The sequence below is a fragment of the Gigantopelta aegis genome, chromosome 6, assembly GCF_016097555.1.
Source record: "Gigantopelta aegis isolate Gae_Host chromosome 6, Gae_host_genome, whole genome shotgun sequence".
In the NCBI taxonomy this organism is placed as follows: Eukaryota; Metazoa; Mollusca; class Gastropoda; order Neomphalida; family Peltospiridae; genus Gigantopelta; species Gigantopelta aegis.
The window spans coordinates 91,573,824-91,597,627 of record NC_054704.1 but is presented as its reverse complement, the minus strand read 5'-3'; the positions used below and the strand labels follow the sequence as shown (position 1 = coordinate 91,597,627).

General features: G+C 34.6%; 2 protein-coding genes across 3 annotated transcripts; both read right to left on the bottom strand.

The window, feature by feature from the left end:
• Positions 1-415: 415 nt before the first annotated feature.
• Positions 416-20,348, bottom strand: LOC121375190 (male-specific lethal 3 homolog). Its single transcript, XM_041502483.1, has 11 exons — positions 20,173-20,348; positions 17,992-18,074; positions 12,661-12,753; positions 12,108-12,267; positions 11,491-11,535; positions 9,881-9,970; positions 8,752-8,906; positions 7,538-7,684; positions 6,303-6,904; positions 5,374-5,458; positions 416-4,972 (listed from the first exon to the last, which is right to left on the bottom strand). Exons 1-11 carry the CDS (start codon positions 20,269-20,271, stop codon positions 4,912-4,914), a joined length of 1,620 nt encoding a protein of 539 aa, XP_041358417.1. The 5' UTR covers positions 20,272-20,348; the 3' UTR covers positions 416-4,911.
• On the bottom strand, positions 13,800-16,445 carry LOC121375191 (zinc finger protein 862-like). Of its 2 annotated transcripts, XM_041502484.1 has the most exons (5): positions 15,578-16,445; positions 14,979-15,109; positions 14,643-14,814; positions 14,409-14,561; positions 13,800-14,298 (listed from the first exon to the last, which is right to left on the bottom strand). In XM_041502484.1, exons 3-5 carry the CDS (start codon positions 14,760-14,762, stop codon positions 13,906-13,908), a joined length of 666 nt encoding a protein of 221 aa, XP_041358418.1. In that variant the 5' UTR covers positions 14,763-14,814; positions 14,979-15,109; positions 15,578-16,445; the 3' UTR covers positions 13,800-13,905. The 2 variants fall into 2 exon arrangements, with proteins under 2 accessions (XP_041358418.1, XP_041358419.1); XM_041502485.1 differs by lacking the exon at positions 15,578-16,445 and having other exon boundaries at positions 14,979-15,263.
• Positions 20,349-23,804: the final 3,456 nt, after the last annotated feature.

Here is a 23,804-nt window from a genome sequence, read left to right as displayed (position 1 = left end):
TTATTTTCGCAGAAGTCAATCTAATTAAAATCAGCTCTACTGGTCTACCAGTAGTTATTAACCAGTGGAGATGATTTTAATCAGACTGGACAGATGTTAACGATAATGATATGAAGGAAAATCACTGATGGTCAAACATTTGGTTATTATGACTCGTAATCATCAGAGAAAACTCGCTACATTTTTTCATTAGCAACAAGGGATCTTTTATATATGCACTTTCAACAGACAGGAAAGCATATACCACGGCCTTTGACCAATTGTGGAGAGAGAGAGAGAGAGAGAGAGAGAGAGAGAGAGAGAGAGAGTTTTTATCCGCAGACACTATCTGTCGTCCGTTTTGTACGGACATACCTATTACATGTTTTAGAAGAACTCCCCAAGGCTTGGTGAAGAAAACAAACACAACACAGAACTTTTCACAATGTTTACTAACATTGCACACATCATAAACGATGAACAATACAATAGGTACATAATAAATCACACTAATAAGAAAACACTTCTGCAGGATCAAAGTTCACTAAATGCAATACTACGGTAAGTTTAGCCAGTCTGACCAAAGGCATTGCTAGTCTAATATAGTAACCATATAGGGTCATGGCTAGCGCAAAGAGGCTGGGTTTGGCAGTTTGTGTGATTCAAATCAATATTAACACACTAGCTACGGTTCTGTCATAACAAAGACGTCAGAAACGGGGGGGGGGGGGGGGGGGGGGGGCTAATGGGAAAAGAGCGACTGGAACAACTCGTCAAAAGGCATCACAATGGGGGGGGGGATTATGAGGGGGGAAAAGGGACACTTTAATATTGATAGGGGGCAAGGTCCCCTAGTCCCTCATGTTGGACCCGCCTCTTTCATCTTCCGACGCCTATACCACACACCACCTTAATCAGCTGTAATATAAAGATGGCTACTGAATAAACTAAACTAACATGAGAACAACCGTTATGTTGTCTATAGTACATGGTAATGGTGACAATGAGCATGACAATTTACATTAGCAGTCACGTGATGTGTACATTTGCTTGCAGGTAACACAATTCACCAGCTATATACAAAATTATTCTATTCTATACAGTACAATAAGGAAAAAAGCTTTAAAAGATTTAATACAGGGTATTACAAAAATATCGGTTATTATATTACTGGCTTAATGGGAGGAAAACCGAACAGTTAGAAGTCTTTTATATATACTTTCCCAGCCAGGGCCCCGTTCTACGTGCGATCTTAGCCCTAAGATTACCTTAAGCGCATAGCTACCATATGCACTTAAGTTGATCTTAGGGCTAAGATCGCTTCGTGGAACGGGGCCCAGGACAACAGTTACTGTGACCTTTGACACACACGATCCACTTGTGGCACATTGGTCAGTGCTTATCCCTACCCATTTAAACTAGCAGCGCAGTTACTCTGGGTTAGAGCTGGCACTGATATAGCTAAAGCCTGCTGATTTAAATTTCGACCAGATTTGTCACAATGAAGTTGTGCACAAGTGTAAAATCAACCTCCACTAAGTAGATTCGAACCACAGACACTCAGTATGTGATTTCAGCGATCTACCAACTAAGCCAATATGGAAACTCCCACCAGCTACTTCCAGTATGTAAACTTTATACCAACACTACTACACAGGTATGCATATTAAGCAGGTAATTATCATTTTAAATAATTTCTACAAATCTTGCTTTGATATAAAAATCTGTGTTCTAAACTAAATAATGTAAAACAATAAAAATAATGCTGTATTACATTACTGAGATTAAACAAACGTGAAAACTGTAAGGAACAAATCACCAGTGTCTGGGTCAATGGATGTAAAGGTTGAAGACGAGCAAGACGAGCAAGACGAGCAGGGCTTAAACAGAAACAAATTTAGTTTTAGCCAATTTTAAGATAAGTTGAGTATTTCCTTGAAAATGATTGAAAATGGTTAATTTAAATAAAATTGTATTAGCCAAACACTAAATGTTGTAGCCACTTTGTATAAAAATTAGCAATTCGCTAATATGGCAATAGACAGGGTGAGCCCTGGATGAGAAAACAGATTACTGGGTGATTGGCAGTTATTAAAACCTAACAGGAACAAACCAATGTATTCAAATGCAAAGTAGAAGAATGAAATGTGTTTGGAACAAGCCAATCTATTCAAATGCAATGTAGAAAAAAATGTGTTTGGAACAAGCCAATCTATTCAAATGCAATGTAGAAAAAGATGTGTTTGGAACAAGCCAATCTATTCAAATGCAATGTAGAAGAAATGTATATGTCATGAAATGATAGAACAAATTACTATTGCACTCCTTTCCATATTATATACGGATACGACTGGCAAATGACGCTTAATCAGAAAAACACAATACAAGAATTTGTGTTTAATGATACCCCATCATGTAAAAAATAAAACATTGGCTATTGGGTTTACTGCATGATGTAGTAAATGAGTTGTTATCATCTTACAAGTGCAGGACCCTGGTGTTCCCATTAGGTAACTCATCTGCAAGAAAGTGTTTAACACTAAGATACATTAACACTGGTTACATTTGAAAAATTAAAAAAGCCTAAAACTGGAACTTACAATAACTGATCCAAATAAAGAGGTTCAGTCTCAGGCACCCCCTTCCCCACGTTCAGCCTTTTAAAAATGTCTACACAAGTTTTAATTTGATTTGATAAATACAATTTTGGAGTGTCATGCCTAGTGGCATTTAGGGTTCCTCCACGCCGGTCTATCCATATATATATATATATCTTTTTTTTTTCTTCATAAACTTGTATAATTAAAACATCTGTAGGTCTACAAATTCCTTTCCAGTCACAGAATAAAAAAAAAGTATTATTAAAGTGAATAACTTATGTCCTTTATAAAAATAATATTGCACACCATAAGGACAAATAACAGATCACTGATGATTGATGCTACTTCTAAGGGATAAAAAAAAATGGAGCGAATTGATATAGTATGATGACAATGATGATAAGTTAATGTAGAATGTAATGAAAAATGATAACCGATTGTCTACAAATTCAGCCAAAACAAACTGTTCTATCACAGAATTAAACTATATTGTTTATAAATGATTTGGGAAACATGATTATGGTTCAATGTTAACACTGCTGCAGAGCACAACAGCCAAAACAGAAATGACCCAGATAACGATTGATTCACTTTGTGCGCGAGTGTGTGTTTGTGGGAGTGGTGATTCAACACCCTGAAATTTTTAGAACAGAATACTAATTTTACCCTTGATTAACAGATTTTACAAGCTCCAAAAACAGTAATTACTGTCATAACCATAGACAGAAACTGCTATGAACTGCTAACTTTAGTTAGCAACCCAGAGACAGGGGAAATTATTAATCCCAGACATATAGAAAATAAATTATCCACTTTTCATTTCAATTTGTTTTTAGGTTTAAATCCGATTAAGGTTCAAGCATGTTGTCCTGGACCAACTGAGTTGTCTGTCCATGTTAGTAGTAAATGGACAGTTGTTAGTGGTTAGCAAGAGGATGGAATCATTACACTTTTAACATCTATCATCAGTTAAAATTGGTTTACACCATCTCATCAACTTTCAATCATACAATCAGAATTGTATGAAATTAGAAAAGATTTATTATTAACAGGACAGTGCAAATGTGTCACATTCCCAGAAAAGACCAAACAAATCACTGATTTTAATTTCATTACATATTCAGCATCTGGGTTTTTTTAATTATCAAAAACGATATGAATATATCAAAACAAACCCAAACCCGAACATATTTACATCAATTGAATAACCTAAACTGTAGAACAATTATGGTTAACATCTTCCATGATGATCAATTATGGGTTTTATAATCCATAATCACATTAGCAGAGCAGAACCAACCAATTGTTTAAATTATTATAATCAATCATTGGAACATCACTGGGACTAGCAATGTTTTAGCAATGACACAAACATGGTAATGACAGCCAGTACAAGTACAATGTACAACTGTGGGCATCTCTTAGCATTAACAAAATAGACACCATTTCAAAACACGGCAAATAATGCTGGGCCCAATTTCACAAAACATTGTAAGCCAAGTTTTGCACATAAATGTAAATCTATGACTAAATCACAATTCATATTACTACTAATAGTACAACTAATGTAGTTTGAAGTTCTCTCATTTCATTTTCTTTGGTCTTTAAAATGCTCCATCTTTAAAATGTAAGTTTCTGCATGATATAGATGCAAAACACATGTAAACATATGACCTGAATAACTGCTAGTCGCAGACGTAAACTTGCGATGTTTTGTGAAATAGGCCCCAGGCTTGTACTCAATGGAACTTTGTCAACTCATGAAGAATTTATAATTTTAACAATTTAAATAATATTTTTAGATAACAATAATGGCGGAAATATATGCAAAAACCCACTAAAGACAAAGAAGCAGTATACTATAAAAGTTACTGGTATTACATATGCTCAAGTATTAAAAAAGCAAACAAATAATGATTTGCTTTCAAAACACCCAGCTCATAAAAATGTTCTCCACACATTTTTGTTTAATACCATTTTTTTGTTTAAACACAAGAATAATTTTTAAAATCATTTAAAATAAAATGAGCAGAGACTGAATCACTGTTAAACAATGATGGGTCAGGCTACAAACCTCTGAGAACTGCACAAACTACATTTTTCTTTGATTATTGCTTACTCAAGGCTGATCTTGCTATAACCTTTGTTTACACAACACATTCGGAATATAATTTACAAGGCTATAATGGACCAAGCAGCTTTATATTCCAGTGGCCTGAGTTACAGCAAATAATTTTTTTCAAAAAAGGTATGCAAATGTTTTGTATTTAAGAAGAAGTGACTATGATGATATTTGTGAGATTCATTAAAGCCTTTTTTGGGGTTGGGGGTTCTAGATGTGGTCAACATATGGCAAGTCACCAAACAACTCTTCTTGCCTTTCTACAAGATACCTGCAACAGAAAAATAAAGCAGAAGATAAATGTATGTAGTCTACATCCTTGTGTTTACAACTATAGCACAAACTGATTTATGTTAAAGTGACATTGACAAAAATGGAAAATGTTCTATTTCTTAAATTTATTTAGGAAAGTAACTTTCCTTTGATCACTTCCACAGTCCCACATTAAACATAACAAAAGAGTCTGATTTCATTCTTAATTAATTCAAAAGTTAGAAATACTTAGAATTTTCTTATTTTTTAATAACATATTTTACTGAAAAATAAATATATTATAATTTGTCAATGATGAACTAATCATTAATCAATATATTACCTCAAAATATAACTAAAAATATTTTTCATTGATAATGAACTAGAAAGATAATTTCCATGAAGAGATGAAGAACTCACCGTAGACAATAGTAAATAAGTTTCATCAGAACTTGCATCTTGGATTCTCCCATGTCCATTTTGTTCAAAATCTCCGGCAATTTTACTGAAATAAATGTTTAAAATGTATACATCCTTTTAAATATTGCTGTATATGAAACTGAAAAAACTAAATCAATCAACCTGAATGGACCTCAAAACATCAACAAATGAAAAGATGTACCGAAACATACGCAGTACAACTTGAGAATCAAATAGTCATTCAGCTTACAATGATAATTTTACCAGTTTTTCTTCTTTTAAGATTTTCCGTTTTCATGCACTTTCAATTTCCTAAAGTTAAACTATTTTTTACTTTTTAAAAATCAATTTTCAGTAGCACATATACTAGTAATAGTACATCTAAGCAGATATATTATTTTACAATCTATAATCTATATACTTTGATCTTTGTGTAATCTTCACAGAGCAAGATGTTAATTATTCATGCAAAGTATATATATAGGCCTCATATCCCCCTCCAAAAAAAGGACCTAACACTGTCGAAAAAGAGACCAAAAAAACCCCACTTCAGTTCTGACTGGAGTGAGATCCTAACTCGGTGGGTAGATTGCTCACCTTGGACCCATTCACTGATTAGGTTATTTCCCACCCTGACCAGTGCCCCACAACTAATATATATCAAAGGTTGTGGTGTGTACTTTCCTGTCTTTGAGAAGGTGCACATAAAAGATCCCTTGCTGCCAATGAATTTTTTTTTGCAGGTTTCCTCCAAGGCCACGTATCAAATTACCAAATGTTTGACATCAAACAGCCGATCATTAATAAATCAATCTAGTGGTGTCTTTAAACACAACTTCAGTTCTGACCTGTCCAAAATAGTTTGTGATGCATCCCTTAGCAGGCTTCAATATACAATACACAATATTATTAAATAAAAGAATACCTACCAAACAATCGAAGCAGGTGTGACGCACCATAAATCTGCGATGGCATTATCTTGTACTGTTTTCTGAATTCCGGTGGATACAGTTGCCATGACAACACACTGTCAAGTAAGTCTGATGACCCTTCACTGCCATACCCATTACGTGCAGTAACCGGCAATGACGACGACTTGTTTGTCTGTTCCACAGGCGATGATGGCCCCACCCCATTCACCTGTTCCCACGGTTCGTCTCGAACTTCCGACTTCACCGAAGACGTTGCAGCAGTGCCATGTTTTCTGTATTTTCTTTTAAAACCACCATGTTTTTTAACAACTGTTTTAGCTGTGGATTTTTCGGGGGTATCTGAATTAGTGATGGCTTTAGGGGTGTCTTCAGTAGCACTGGGACTGTCGAAGTGAACAGAATGTCGAGTTACACGCCTTGGGGAGATTTCCGCAGATTTTTCTTCCTCCTCTTGCTTCGAATGTCTCTCCGATCTCTTTTTACTTTTGTCATCGTGCCGGAATTTTAGTTTTTCTACCTGTGTATTGTTTTTGTCTTCGTTCCGTAAGTGTCTGGGAGACATTTTGATCTTCTTCACGGCTGTTTCAACTTCAGGTGGCCTAAATAATTAAACAAACAAGCATTTTTAGGGTACTACTAACATAGTACAACAAAGTTCCGTATGTTCAAAGTTCAAATGCCATAACTATCAAATATAGGTAAATCGCCATGAAGGTCAAACTTGATATATATATATATATATATGTACATGATAAGGCTTTACACAAAATTTCAGCTCAATATTTTGAGGCATGATTTCAGAAGAAAAAGTGTTAATTACTAAATGACAGAGATAATGGTAAAATGCATTGTACAAAACAATTTTTTATTGTGACCATATCTCACAGCATACTATGATTTCGCTAACCATACAATTACTGTAGCCGTTTACAGCCACTAATCTATTCCATAATTATGCGCAGTATTACTGGTATAGAAATATATTATGATTCAAAGTGTACAAAATACATATTACAATAAATCTTACTTGTGCCAATACTCTAGGTAATTTCTGTATTTCAAGTTTGTTATTTTTTGTGCTGGGGTGTCGTTAAACATCTATTCTATTCAAGTTTGTTGTTAGTTGAAAACCCCAATCTCTTACATTCGACTATTTTTCTTAACTGTGATGTTTTTTTATAGATGTGAAAAAAAAAAGGGCCTGACATTTTTGTGTCTTCAAATTTACGTACTTTTCTTCTTTGACGAGATCCGAGTGTTTGACAGTTTTCATGATGTGTTCGTACTGGTCTCGTTCGGTCCTGTACAACAGAATCAGAGGGAGGGTGAAGTCAAACGCAATTCTCAGCCCATCCACCAGCTCCTTGCACAAGGAAATACTGAAACAAAGCAATCCACATTTCATTATTCACAGGTAAGAAACAGGAAGGAAGGAAATGGTTTATTTAACGACGCACTCAACACATTTTATTTATGGTTATATGGCGTCAGACATATGGTTAAGGACCACACAGATATTGCGAGAGAAAACCTCCTGTCACCACATCATGGTCTATTCTTTTTGATTAGCAACAAGGGATCTTATATATGCACCATCCCATAGATAGGATAACACATACCACGACAGGTAAGAAACAGAAAACAGAAAACAGCTCTATATCTGATCTAAATAGTAAACACATTCTGTAATAAAAATAATACTGATAGCAATTTAACAAATTTTGTTCTAAAGTATGTAGCCAAATTCAATTATGCAGATCGTTTTATAAACGTTTTACAACAACATATTCGCTTCAGTGTTAGATTTTACAAATTCTAAAATATATTTTACAATGTTTATCCCAAGTTATTCTTACTAAAAAAAATTAAGTTTAATAAATCTGTGAAATAAATTTACTTGTCCATGTGAGATTTATCAAATCAACATAAAAATCATATAACAAAAAATCTGAAGTTGGTTGTGGGCATCACACTTGTTACAACACTTATAGACATTTCCAGTACCTCACAGTGCCAGTGTCAATGTTCATTTATATGTATTCTTCCCAACAGGTTTGCTGCAATTTTTAACACGTTATCAACTAACAGAGACGTTTTAACTATTGTAATTACGTATCAAATATATTTTTCTGCATAAAATATTAGTGGCTTTACATTAAACATGTTTCTGATCGTTCTAATATTTGTACTAAATTAAATTTCATTTTATTTCTAAAAACTTTTTTTTTCGTACATACAAAATTATTTGAAGACAAAATCCAGTTTGGGCTTCTTACAAATATTAAGACGACCAGAAACACATTGAATATACACACACTGATATTCTAAACAAGAAAATATATTTAATATGTAAGTTTAATCGTAGAAATATTTTATTAATCGGAAACATCTTACAATGCAGCAAACTCAGGAATGTCCTTTTAATAAAAATGGATGAAACAATCACCTTGTCATTGGTGGTGATTTCAGAGTGAAGTCTTGTCCATTTGCTGGCCGGTCATCTTTCCTCTCGGACGATTCACACAGCATGTGAACACAAAATGTCTTCATAAAACTCTCCAGAATTTCAATAACATTGGGACTCGCAGGCAGTTTGTTCAGCTGTAATGTAATTAAAGATAAGTCATCATTAACTTACTACTGTTATGTCTATAGATATAATAAGAGACACTGATTTTTAAAAAGGAAGAAGAAAAAAAAAAGACAAATAAAAACATGCAATGAATTGTTCACCTCAACTCAATACCCTACTAAAAACTCATATTTCTCAACTTTTTGCACATTTCAAATGATTATCATCAGACTGTATTGTTTTAGCATAGAGGACTGAAAATTTAGAGCTAGATGGATTCTTTAAACAATCTTGTGACAATACTACAGGAACCTAATCTATCCATGGCATTTAACAGGTAACTGTCATCTAAAGCTATCAATACATGTATTATGTATAATCATGGCAGGGGTAAATATTAGAACATATCTTACAAAATTAATGACTTAGGTAACAAATTCTCAAATTATATCAAACGTTGAGCTTCATGACTCTTCATTTGGACATAGCAGCAAAGTAATCCATTCCAAGAAAGACAATTCAGATAAGGAAGGAAGGTTATATGGCATCAGACATATGGTTAAGGACCACACAGATGTTGAGAGAGGAAATCAGCTGTCGCCACTTAAGTCTACTCTTTTCGATTGGCAGCAAGGGATCTTTTATATGCACCATCCCATAGACAGGATAGCACATACCACAATCTTTGGTGGAGCACTGGCTGGAGCCAAAAATAGCCCAATGGACCCAATGAAGGGGATGGATCCCAAATCAACTGTGCATCAAGCGAACGCTTTACCACTGTTCTACTTCTCAACCCTAAATTTCAGATAAGGCGAGAAGTTACATTTTAAAAACAAGCATGATCCAACACACACTGAAGCAAAATACTGAAAGGTGAGTTACAAAACACTTGCCACTTTATATTTGTGGGTGCATTCAGGTGAGTATTGCCAAGTTCTCCCCTCTTACCGACAGTCTAGCGCTTCATTACCTATGTGTAGTGTTTAACAAAACAACACACCTTTCTCTTCTGGTTAACTAAAACGTAGTCATTTTCCAGGTGAAGCTTCAAGATTTCAGGTATCTCAATATTCACAGGGGTATGTGTCGCCTAGAACAACAAAATGTTTTAATAATTTAAATAGCTATAAAATTTTATAAATGCAAAAAAAAAAACCATTAAAAATTATCACACAAGAATATTAATTAATGCAGACGAAAGAAGAGGAATATGTTTCCGCACATCTCGGTACATTTTAAACCCATTACTATACCATATAATTTTGTAATATTTAAAAAAATAATAACCACTATCTTATTATTTAAAATCACATTATCTGGTTACCATAATTATTATAACATCATGTACAAATATGAAATACAAGCACAAATGCACTTTTAAAACACTTGTGTGTGTTTGCTATGAACGGAGATCGTCAAAAGTATAGGCTTGATTCGTCGCCTGTACCGCCATTGCTCGGCAAAGCACAGACGACAGCCTGTTGTCAGTTTCAGTTAACACGTGCGCTTGTGGATTTGAAATTGTAGGGTTCGTCTTAAAAAATGAAATGAGAAATCTTGCGCTGTACGAAGAACGTTCAGTTAAGGATACGGTACTAGAGTCTTTCGTTAAAACCGGGTTGATCTTGACAATGTATTATCGACAATCATACCTTCCTATTTCAGAATTAATATTTAATAAAGTGTTAGTAGAACTTTCAAAGTTTACTTTATATACTAGTAACACATTGATCATGTTTATATTTTTAAAATAAAATATGCTAACGTAGACAATGAACGTTTTCATTTCTTAATTTTACGTGTGTTAAAATCAACAAATTCAAATAAATATTCTTTCGTTTGGAAAGGGTAAAGTTAGTTTGCTTTGTTTAACAACATCAATGTTAGAGCATATTGATTTAAGAGGAAATGGGTACATGTGCAGGGGGTGGGTATTGGGTGTCGAAACCCTTACCTGCCCAAGCTACAAAAAAAATAAAATTGAAATATAAAACACCTTTTTAGGTCTAAGTAATGAATAGAAATAACATTAGTCTTGATAAATGTTATGTAAATCGAACACAAAACACTCTTCATCTACCCCTAGAACATTATGTAATTATTAACACCCCCTTACATGTAAGCGTATGCCAACCTCTGGCCACTGTCAAAATTTCATGGCAAATCCCACACTGACTCCTGGATATAAATATGTTTTGGAGATATGAGACAACCCCTTAATCAAGACAGTTAAATTTGTTCAAAATCAAGTAAAGTCCCAGTTCTACTGGCATCCCGCTAAAAGAAGAAAATCAAAGCTGGCCATTGAGTTTGTAGTTGACCTAGATAATGTAGATAAGCGAGCATTGCGAAACTATAGCGATGTGGTGGACCTTTTATGTACCAAACAGAACTGAATCATCTATTGTATATGCTTAAATAATACAAATATTCCAAAGCCTGCAGTTTTAATGGTTACTGAAAGGTTCACCATTTGAATGTGACCTCTAACCTCACCTCACCATTACAATTTGTCTACTACAATGATCCCTTATATGCCATTCAATTCTACCAGTAAGTAAAAGCAAGTTCTCTTCAGACATCTTTTTTTTTCAATTTTCTTTGACTCACCCTCCGTTTTTTCTCTCTTGTTTCAGTTTCAGTCTCTTCAAAGCTCTGAAATGTAATTAGACAATAAATCTGTACACAAATCACATCAAAGTGAAAAACAAAACACTTACGGCTAATTATTTCAGTTACAAGTATTCACAGAAAATTTAGTTTAATTTGAGACTCTAGTTCCGGCTTCTAGAATTTTTATAAAATCCACTAGCCATGGGATCAGTGATTTAAAACATTTACTAGCCACAATTAAAAATTCACTATCCCTAATTTACTTTAAGTTGATACAATTTCACTAAATAATAGTAATAATGAGATATGTCACATAGAGAGGGAGATAGAGCTTAAAAACACTGGGGGTTTGGGGCAGCGGAAGGATATTCATGTTTACAAAACAGACTTAACTGCAATATTTTGACAAATGTTTTTCACTAGCCGTCTGGCATGGAAATAGTAGCTATTTACTAGCCCAACATTGAATATCACTAGCCATGGGAGGGGGGCTACCATAATCTAGAAGCCCTGAGTAGTTGTTTTAAGGCATGCATATTTTGGATATCTGCATTTTCGGCACAATGCTTATCACCTTGAATTGGTACAATCTAAATCCCTAAACAATGTCTTACTTCTGACTGGCTGTCATCTTGCCCATCATCGTCATCGTCGTCGTCATCATCATCACTGCTCATGTTTGCCTCACTGTCCCCGTCTAGCACAGGAATTGTCCCGTTAAATGCATCTTTTAAAATATTATCAATTTTTCGACGTCTCATGTTATTCTTACGGCTGAAAGTGAAAGCACAAAAAAGAGATGATATAATAATTGTTTTCAGTAACCATTTAAAAATGATATGTATTTAGGTGTTCACCTCCTATTTTGTGCTCCAAGTTTCAACACATCCATCTCTACATAAAAGGCAAAGCAGTTATAAACATTTTAATACTAGTTTCAGAGTTAGCTCTGGGTCTGCAGAACATTTCGCCATATTATTTATAAAACATAAAAAATTCCAGAAACCCAGTTATTTTATAACAAAATGTCAATTATTACATGAAATTATTTCGCCAAATTAAAATAAAATTCACCAATTGACGAGTACCAGAGGTAGCTGTGAGGTCAAGTTAATATAAATAATAATATTTCATTCTGTTAATGTCTGAAAACCATGGAACACTTACAATTTTCTAGAAGTTTCTGCTAGCTGTCGCATCAAATTTCTATTTTCAATATTATTCTTTAAAATGTAGTTTTCGCCAACAATACGATCCCATCTGCAACAACAAAAAAGAAGCAAATATTTCCAGATTTACTGACTTGTTAGTTAATGAAAATTTAGTTATTTTGTGAAAAAATATATATATAACATCAAAAGGTGCTTACAAATGTATGTTCATTACATTTTCATGCCCATCCTGTCCATAGACAAATTAGTCAATTGCTAATTTTTATGCTACATGGTTACATTTAGTTAATCAAATTTTAACTAAATTAGCCTCTTTTAAATATTTTTCAAAGAAATACATAGTTGAAAATTAACTAAAACTACATGTATATTATTTCTAATTCTAGTGTAAACCCTGCAGGTTTTAAAAAAAAAATCTTTACAATAGTCAAACAAACAACTGTGTACGTTGCCCCAAGTATTGTTTTAAAAAAATTCTGCTGTGCAGTGTGAGGCTGATGGGCTGAAGATAATCCAGTCATGTTATTCAAGCTTCCATTATTCAAAATCATTAGCCATTACATTTAAGGCCAATATTTAATATACACATATTTGTAGTTTACCATTTGATAATTAGTTTTATTATCCACATAGTTCAAGATATTCAGGGAAACATAACCAGTATGATCCACATGTGTCATGATTTCACATGCACAATGAATGACATAACTTTGTGAAGTGACGTCATAACTTAATGCGGATTCTACAGTGTAACCGCTTATCAAAATGACATCATTTAGGAAAACAACATTGTTTCAATGTTTTGACATGTTCCTAGTTTGTTATTCACGAAAATAATATTTTGGATAATAAAGAAATTATTACACTCGCGTGTGAATCATACTGATTTTATGAAACTTGTGTTAGGATTCATGTATTACCCTCGATCTTTCATAAAATCAGTACAACACACAAGCTTGCAGGCCTTTCCCCAGGATTTTTTTAAGGCGCTTACATTTTCAAAATTGATCTATGTGGAGTTTAATCAATGATATATATACAGTATTTTGTATGATATAAAATCAAGCAAATAGAACAAAAAGAAAGTTAAATCAATATATCTTTATTTTTTCTATTAACAAAACGGTACTCTCTCACCTCTCTCTCTCTCCCACACACACAAACAGCAGTCATTTGGCATATCAAAAGCATAATGTTTCTTTGTATTTGCACAGGAGTTGACACATTTGTAATAAAATGTTTATTTGTTGACATTAATTTGTCTGTTTTTGAGGGATGCCCAAGACATGCACACTTTGTTAAAGTCGAAGTCTTCTGGGGTTTTTCCTTCCATGGTCACTGCTAATAAACTGTTGAGGTTGTTAGCTAGCAGTGACCCCCGCAGCTCAGTTTTCACTCTATTTAGGGTACTAAACCCACGCTCACAATCGGCCCTAGACACAGGAATGATCAGTCCAACTGAGGCAATTTTGCTGAGGTTTGGGTAGCCCTGTACCAAAGAAGTTTCCAGTAGCTTGATCATCAGACTGTATGGAGACTTTTTGCATGTTGCCAAAACAGCCACTTGTTTCAACACCGTCCATTCCTCTACTGCTTCTTCTGCATGTGTGAAGGGCAAGTGATCTGCCAAGGCCTGGAATATATATTTGAAAAAATTAACACATTTTAAAACAATTGATATGGTGATGTAAATCAACAACATAGCATTTAAATATTTTATTGTGATCTTAAAACTAGCATTACCTTAATGTCTTCCTGTCCATGGTAGTCTACAATTCCCCCACAATCTTCTGGCCAGAATGATCTATCAAACACCGTATAGTGTTCTAGGAAGTCACTGTCGGGGAACATTGTTTCTAACTGTTCCAGGACTGCACTGAGTAATGGATAGAAGATCTGAAAAATAGAATTAATAATTCAAAACATTACAAACAAATAATTTTCGCTGACATTAATATTGTGATGCTTTATACACACCTGTTTTGTAAATGCTTCTTCCTGTTTCTCAGTCACTGGAGACAGTTTATCCTGCATGGGGATCAGTTCTTGCATCTTATCCCGGATAACTTTCAGAAGCTTTCCTGATCCAGCATCCATCTTTGCTTTTATTGCAGCTGTGGTTCCCTGGAGGTGTGACTAACTCAGATCTCTGGAGAGAAAAACAAGATGATTGTTAATAAAACAGTAAAATAGTATCGCACTCTCTGTCTTGTAATGTTGACCTGAAGATTTAGAAAACTGATATAGCATATTTTACTTTAATTTTAATTATTTTATTTTAAATATAAACTATCACTGTTATACAATATTTACCTGAAAGACACAGGAAAGAATTTTGTCAGAGGTGGCAACACGTCTCCCAGGAAACACAAAGTGGCAACGAAGTTGTACTTTGTGGTGAAGTGCAGTAAACCTTCAGCCTGACAGTCATGTCGTTCGGATGCCTGTAAAAAAAAAAAAAAATAATGTTATTTAACTTTTATTCGTGTCTGTTTTTGTTATTCATTTACTTCATATTAGTCTTTTAGTGAAATACAAAATCAATTACCACACTAGTTACTTCATATTAATATTGTAGTGAAAGAATAACACCCTCTGAAAAATAATTAGCAATAAGTCATTTGTTTTCAGCATATATATTAATAGCACATTTCTTTGTTGGCAGCGGTTTTCATCTCTAATTATCTGTGTGGCCCGTAATCATATTTCTTACAGCACATAACCATAATTAAAATGTGTCAGGCATTTTATTAAATAAAACATTCCTTCCTTCATTATATTACAAAATTTACATAAATGAGTTTGATATTACTACATGTATATGAATTTGATCATAACAGTGTCCATGAAAATAAAAATCGGTTATAAACAAATAGCAATGTTTTATGTAAATAAAACAACATATGACATACCTGAATTTCCTCACAGAAGAGTTCGAATAGAATTTCCACAACTGTAACAGAGTTGCCTTGAAATTATTTAGGTAAGTAATTTTGTTAGCACTCTGTGACACTGCCAATGCCAGCCGATGAGCTACACAGTGATTCGAAATCAATGATGGAATGTCACGTTGGAAAAGGGCCACAACACCTCCTTTTTTGCCTAGCATTACACTTGCACCGTCACTACCGACAGCCACCAGTTTTTCTTTATAATTCAGTTCATTTTCATTGCAGTAATTGGTAACTTTGTTGAAGATTGTTTCAGCCTTTCCATCAGGCATTTCAACCATGTGTAGAAATTTTGTTATAGGTTTGCCATCCTTGATGAAACGTGCATAGATGGTTAACTGCTTTTTCACGGACACGTCGGTTGTTTCGTCAAGCATCAAAGAAAAATAGCTGGATTGGCGTACTTCTTCAGTACCTCTTCCTGCACCTGTTTCCCCAAAACATCCACTATTTCCTCCACGATCCTCATACTGGTGTACTTTGCATTCCCACCTATCTGTATATCTCGCATCCCATCTCTATCAGGTGGTCTGTGAGCGGAATGAAGTTCGTTGTGTGAGCGATTTCTTGCTGCATCAAAAAATACATATTCTTTAAATATCCAATAAATGCTTTTTTCTGCACTCCAATGATGTTTTGGAAATTCTGTTCGATGCCTCCATCCTTTTTTGTTACTGCTAATAATGTCACTCGCTCAAGTGCACTTTTGTGTGTTTCGGTCTTACTGTGCCGTATAATGCTCTGCCTAACTAACATTGTACAAGGAACATCTACCCAAACACACTTTCCGACAGGTACTTTTGGTGGCCTCGAACATTGTCTTTGACAAATAATGCAGTATATGCCTGCAAATTAAAACAAATATTTTTTTTTAAAAGTAAAAACTGCAACTGTCAATCAATGAGGCTTGTTTTACGAAATATAGGTCAGTAGCATTATATCATAATACACCGTACATTCATGTGTGGTGCGTCGAAGATGCATAAAGTTAAAATAGTAGAAATTCTAAATTTGTGGACAAATATAATATACATTATTTATTAAAAAACATTTTCTTTTTTTATACGTGTTTTATTAAATTGAAGTAATAAATTTGTTTGATACAATTTAAATGTATAAAACTTACAGGTGTTTTCACTAATAGCATAATACCGTATATTTCGGCTATCAATACAAAAGTGTAAAAAACAAACAATAATAAAACATATTTGGGAAAAGAATCTATTCCAAAGTATAATGTTACAAACACAAAATAAATAGTATGCAATTATGTTACTTATAAGTAATAAATACTTGAATATATATATATATATATATTTACCAGAAATTGTCCCATTTTCACTGCTCGTATTCAACCATGTAAAATCGATTTTCCACGCGGGATCAAATCCAGATTTTCTTTTTTTAGGAAAAAGGTGTAGAAAACGAATTGTCAGCTTTTCTTTTGGTTAATGTTGTAGGTGCCGTGTCAGATAGTGTTGAAATCTCTTCGTCCAAAATTAAAGCAACACCTTGGCTATTTTTTGTTTGCGTTTGGAAAAAAAATTGTGATTTTTTTTTGGACGACCCATCCATCCTGACAGATTTGAAAATAAAACATGTTGTATATAGGCCTAATACACATGTATATAAAGCAAGCTTTCTATTGACAGGTTTTGCTCAAAAAAGTGCTTCACCTATTGTTTATTCAGTTAAATGGTACAGTTTATTCTGTCATGTGGCATCTTCTTTGATCGGCCTTGAAGCTTGATTGCTCGGCACGGGAATCCCGTTACGCTTAAGCGCCTTCCTGGTGGATTAGCGGTCCCAGGAGATGTCTGGTAAAATTACCAAACACCAATTAACACAAGATTGTAATCGAGAGACCGGTCCATTGTTAGGTAATGAGGAAGGTTTTTTTTTACCGATCTTGGTGATTAGGTGTGCTCGAGCTTCTGTTGCACATGTTGTTTCCAATAGGTAATCAACTGCCATGCTCGTACTTGTGGTAGTTGTTTTTCTAAAGCACTTGAAATCAAGGCATAGCGGCAGTTGATTTAGGCGCTTACGTACCGTCAAAGTGCTTACTTTACGGACCAAGGCGTAGCGGGCCGCTACGCCTAAAGGCCCTGGGGAAACCCCTGGCTTGTATTTATACGGTAATAATCTCAATGTAAAAAAAAAATTTTTTTTTTTTTACGAAGCCTGTTTTTCTTAAATGCAGGTATTTAAGCATTGTAAAAGTATATAATTACATGTGTGTAAGATATAAACAGCTTAATAAATTTGGCCCATAATGTGTTGAAAATTATTAATACTTATAACATTATGAATTGACTTGTAAAATGCGCTAAACCTATATATCTATAAATAAATTAACATGTACTCCAACTTACCCACTATTCCAGCCTTGGAAGTGAATGTGATAAGCTACCATTCTTTTACCATCCTTGTCGTTGGTAACAAGTCCCTCGAGGACCTAAAACAAAATAAAACTGTCAGCAAAGGCAAACATTCTGTTAAATATTGTCTTCTGGTTTTTTCCATGGCAAGTGTGGAATAATTATTAAAATATGTATTCACTGTGCTCCATATATTTATGCATTTTCTTTTCTTTTATAGCTGCTTTATCACAAGACCCATGCTACATGAATTATGCACCTAATTTAAGCATACAAGTATCTACAAATGATCTTGTGTTTCCAGAGCTTGAACAATTGCCGTTATTGAGATAAAAATTGTCATAGGTAGGGAACATCACTGAAAGTACCATTGGTACAGCTCCTCAACAATTGCAAGATGTATACATGTGGTGTACATTATCTGCCAGTATTTAACATTTGCACATTTGAAATATATCTCCATACAGCAAAATAACCTATCAGTCATGCTTATTTGCTGCAATTGTCACTTTTAAAAATATTGCCATAGACATTGCAGTCGGTGGGCAGCTTTACCCATGGCAATTCTTTTTAAAATTTCTGTAGGAGACAAATTCTTAAGTTCAAGCCATTTTCAAGTGTTTTGTTTTTTTAACAAGTGCTAGAAGGACATATATTATTGTATTTACAGCTGTGATTTATTTACTTCTAAAGAGCATTTAGAAAGAGATTGAATTAGTTAATGACATCAGCTTTATCCTGTGAAGGTAAGAATGGGAAATTCTGCAATGCTTGCCACCAGGTATTTCCCATACAGCCTGAACAGGATAAAGCTGATACCCTAAGTCATTAACTAGCTATTATTTTTATCCTGCAATCCATCAAACATTAAGGGGGAACATTATTACTTCTGTTATTTTACCTACATTGTATGATGACTTAGTAGAAGTTAAATTACCTATTTTGTACTATATTTATGCTAGTATATTTTTATGAATTTGCTTTAATTGGTCAATAGTACGTGGGACCTTGCAAAATAAAATCCAATTATTAGCAAACTGATCCTTTGACCATACATTTTCATATGGTGTGCCACCATAAAAAGTATTTTTTTAAAAACCCGAAGCAAAACAACCACCCTCCCACCCCACCAAAAAAAAGAGAAGAAAATCCACCCACACAAATGGTAGATTTTGTTATTCCCAATTGGTTACTTATTTCTTGTGCTATATTGGTTAAGACTGTGTACAGAGACATGCAGTGCTTATTTCTGGCAGGACATATTTCTTTTGGCCTGCTGTTTTAAAAAAAATAACAGGTGGCCATATTTTAGTTCCTATTTTAAGCCTCAAGCGGACTAATCCACCAAAACAAGGCACCCATTGATTATCAAACTAAAGGTCTGTTGCATGAGGTTTAGGCCAAGAGAATAAAAGTTATAAGATTTGCGTCCAAGCAATTTTAAAAACACATGAGGCTTTTTTTCATTATTCATTATTTGTATTGATCTATTATTTCCATAGCAGATTCAAGTCCAAATGAGGTCTTCGCCATGTTTGAAGGTGGAATATAAACTATTGAATCTTTTTAATTTCATTTTAATTGAGCTCTAACTAGCTAGCTAGGTCCTATATGATTCAGTATCTCCTTTGGATTGGTGGATCAAGACAGTCCTCGCACTGAGGATAGGTATCTGCTTCATCTTCGACACCATGGAGGTATTCTCTACACTGTATACAGCAGGGCTCATATCCACAAGCACAGTACAGCTTCTCTATGTGGTCAAGGCAGTCATGATCCTTCGCGATCATCAAGTGCCTTTTTTGTGCAAATAATGAATTTTTTGGTAAAAAATGAAACTTTTCAGCGGTACCTTTCATGGCATGCAGGCGGTGGATGCAAATCTATAACTTTCATTCTCAAATCTCATGGCCTTAAGAAATGATGTGCATTTAATGAATTAATTGGTTATCAGAAGTTTTGAAATTGATTGTTTTTAATTGAAAAAAACAATGACACAATGATTGCTAATGAAGATACAAAATACTGAATTTCGTGAATAATGAAAGTTTTGAATTTTACAGATCAGGTACAGCAGACGTCACATGCGAATCTTTTTCATACTCGAACACTAAAAATCGTGAAAATAAAAACAGAATCATGAATGATGTCCCTTTGTTGACATTTTCTTAGTACCTTCGCATCGTATAAAACTCGAGCTTTTGTCGGGTCTGGTTCAAAACACAAAACTAATTCTCCTACTTGATAATTGAACTTTAGCCCACGTGTTGACATTAGTAATAAAGCCGATTATCATCACATAAAGGTTTTTTCTTTCAACAAAGGTATGAAAAAACAAATCTTCCAGTACGCGCGATATTCATTTTCATTTACGGTTGTCGCCACAATGTTTATTTAGTTTAATGTTTCATAAAGAGTTACAGTTAATATGTGTAAATAATTTACTGCAATTAAGTTACCAGCTGGTCTGAGATAGTTGTTGGCATACTATTTGAATAAGAATGTAAATAGTATTGTCGTTATTTTCAGATTAAGTCCGCTTTGTCGTACGGTTTGCTTTGCGTGTTTATTTGTGTACCCTTTTAAAAGCGCTCCAACATCAAGTTCACTTCTTCGTTCGTCCATTGTATTATTTCTCGTTCCAGCCAGTGCACTACGACTGATAATAATGATATACCACATGCCGTGGTGTATGCTATCCTGAATGTGGGATGGTGCATATAAAATATACCTTGCTATTAATGAGAAAATGTGGCTTTTTTTTTTTTTTTTAAATTCTCTTAGAAGTTAGACTATATTATGTCAAAATTACCAAATGTTTAAAGGGACATTCCTAAGTTTGCTGCATTGTAAGATATTTCCGACTAATAAAATATTTCTACGAATACACTTACATATTAAATATATATATTTTTTTAGAATATCAGTGTCTGTATATTCAGTGTGTTTCTCAATATTTGTAAGAAGCCCAAACTGGATTTTGTCTTCAAATAAATTCGTACGTACGAAAACATTATTTTTACGAAATAAAATGAAATTTAACCTAGTACAAATATTAGAACGATCAGAAACACGTTTAATATACAGCCACTAATATTTTATGCAAATATATATTTAATATGTTATTACAATCGTTAAAATGTCTCTGTTAGTCGATAGCATCTTAAAGATTGCAGCAAACTCAGGAATGTCTCTTTAACATCCAATAATCGATTAATAAGATTATTAATAAATCAATGTGCTCTAATGGTGTCGTTAAACAAAACAAACTTTAACTCTTTTTTTCGTTTGTACAAAGAAGAATGTGTATTTATAACAAACACTAGTTATATATGTGAAGAAAAGAATACTAATAGGCCTACATTCATTACTAGATGTTTCATTTATTTCAACTTATTTTCGTGCTTATATCCAATTAAGGTTCAAGCACGCTGTCTTGGGAACACACCTCAGCTATCTGGGCTGTCTGTCCAGGACAGTGGGTTAGTTAGTTGGTTAGTCGTTAGTGTGAGAGAAGAGGGTGTATTAGCCTTACACCTATCCATTGAGCCTTTAAGAACTCGCTCTGGGTTGGAGCTGCGAACCCTGTACCTACTAGCCTGTAGTCTGATGGCTTAACCACTGAGCCACCGAGGCCGGTTACTAGATGTACAATATCGCGCCTTAGTAGGCCCCACAGTCTTTTATAATCTCAGGTCTAGAAACATTCTGTAGTAACGAATCACAATTGTTTGTTTTTTAATTTACAAGGTCTGCGCTCGTTGATATATTGGCCAGATTATCCTTGTATTTAATCTGCATCCAAGAAATTCTGTAATACCATAAAACTTATAATTTGCGTATGGTATGCCCTATATTTGAAAGCACCAATTCTGTGTTTACATTCCGTATATAGCCGTGCATACTGTTGGGAGATTCGTTATGCCTGAGAAAAAAAATCATAGACAAAAAACCCCAAACAAAACCGCTAAAATTTGCAGTATGCTTAGTTTCATAGGCTACGATAGGACACAGCGAAAGCAAGTCGACATGGGGGGCGGGGGGCTGATTGAGATCGAGGGCTCAAAGCACAGTTTCTAGGGGATTTCGGGGTATGCGGCCCCTAAAATTTTGAAAACAAGATGTCCTGAAATGCAATTTCCTGCATTCTACAAGTAAAATTCATTTCTGCCTTAAGATTTATTACCAGTAATATTTTTTTATTCAGTAACCTATCAGATTAATAAAACAGTCGAACTTGTTTTACTATGCAATGAAAAGTGTCCTACGTATTTGAAATAAATAATGAAACCCACAAGATTCAGTCCCATCTGACCCCCCCCCCCCCCCAATCAAAAACAAAAAAAAAGAGAGAAAGAAACGCAGAGTATTGATCCTGCGACCCATAGCACTTCAGAGTTCCACCACTAGACTACCCGCCAATCTACACAACATACAGAGTTGAAGGGTCAATTTATCAAAGACATGACTGCATATATTCATGGTGAACTACATATATTTAATGAAAACAGCGATGACGCACATCCTGCCACACCGGTGACACAACTTTTAGTACGCTGTTTTTAAACCCGTTGTTTTCACCAAAACTTTGAACATCACGTCAAAATAACGTGAGCATCACGTCAAAATAAAGTACTGCATCAGACATCGTTTCTGTCGGTGATAAGTCATCGTGAAATTAACTCTGAATGTCTACCACAAAACGTTTTGAAGGTGTTAGGACTCCTTGAATGTTACAAGCTTTGATGAAACGAAGAAGTTTGTTTTTGTTTAACTACGCCATTGGAGCACATTGATTAATGAATCATCGGCTATTGGATGTCAAACATTTGGTAATTCTGACTCGTAGTCATCAGAGGAAACCCGCTGCATTTTTCCTGATGCAGCAAGGAATCTTTATATGCACTTTCCGACAGACAGGAAAGCACATATCACGGCCTTTGTCTAGTTGTGATGCACTGATTGAAACGAGAAAAAAACCAATCAGCTGAATGGATCCACCGAGGTGGTTCGATCCTGCGACGCAAGCACCTCAAGCGAACACTCAACCGATGAAGCTAAATCCCGCGCCTTGATGAAATGACGTCATCTCTATAAATGCAGTGTCGGATGAGGCGGAATGCCAAGGGAACTTTGAGGGAGGTTTGAAGGGGGTGAAAAAAAAATTAAGAGGGGGGAGAGCCGGGGCCCTGCCCCCCCCCCCCCCCCGATCCGCCTCTGAAATGGTATGGGGTATAATTAGTACCCGCTGATCAATCTTAGAACCTGAGAAATGTACTCGCCAGAAGCTGGAGCAGGAATATTGTTAGGCATAAAAGAAAAATGTTGAGTCATCCATTTTAGTATACAACTTTGTGGGAAGGCCAGTGACGATTTGAATTTCTTTGTAAAGATCAATGTATGAAAACTACTGCGTACTTTATGTAGGTAAATCAGTGGTTTGTCGTCTTGTTATTACTGAATGATACAAGCTGTCAATATAGCGGAAAGAGAAACTAAACTTTTTAATCAAATTCTCGTTTCGAAATCAAGGTTTAAAAAAAAACCCATTCATATACGTACGAAATCAGTGAGTAACAGAGTAGTTGGTGTCAGCGGAGATACCAGTTCTTATCCCCAAATGTCACGATATTACATATACTAAGTATTGTCTCTAGGTCGTGGTATTAGTACGTATGTACATAACCACACTGGCTATATATTCACCATTTAAAAACAATGAACTTGATATATCCAGGCTTTGCAAACACAGGTCTGCTGTTATCTATATTCGACAATAATTTATGAACTAAACACAGACAAAAATG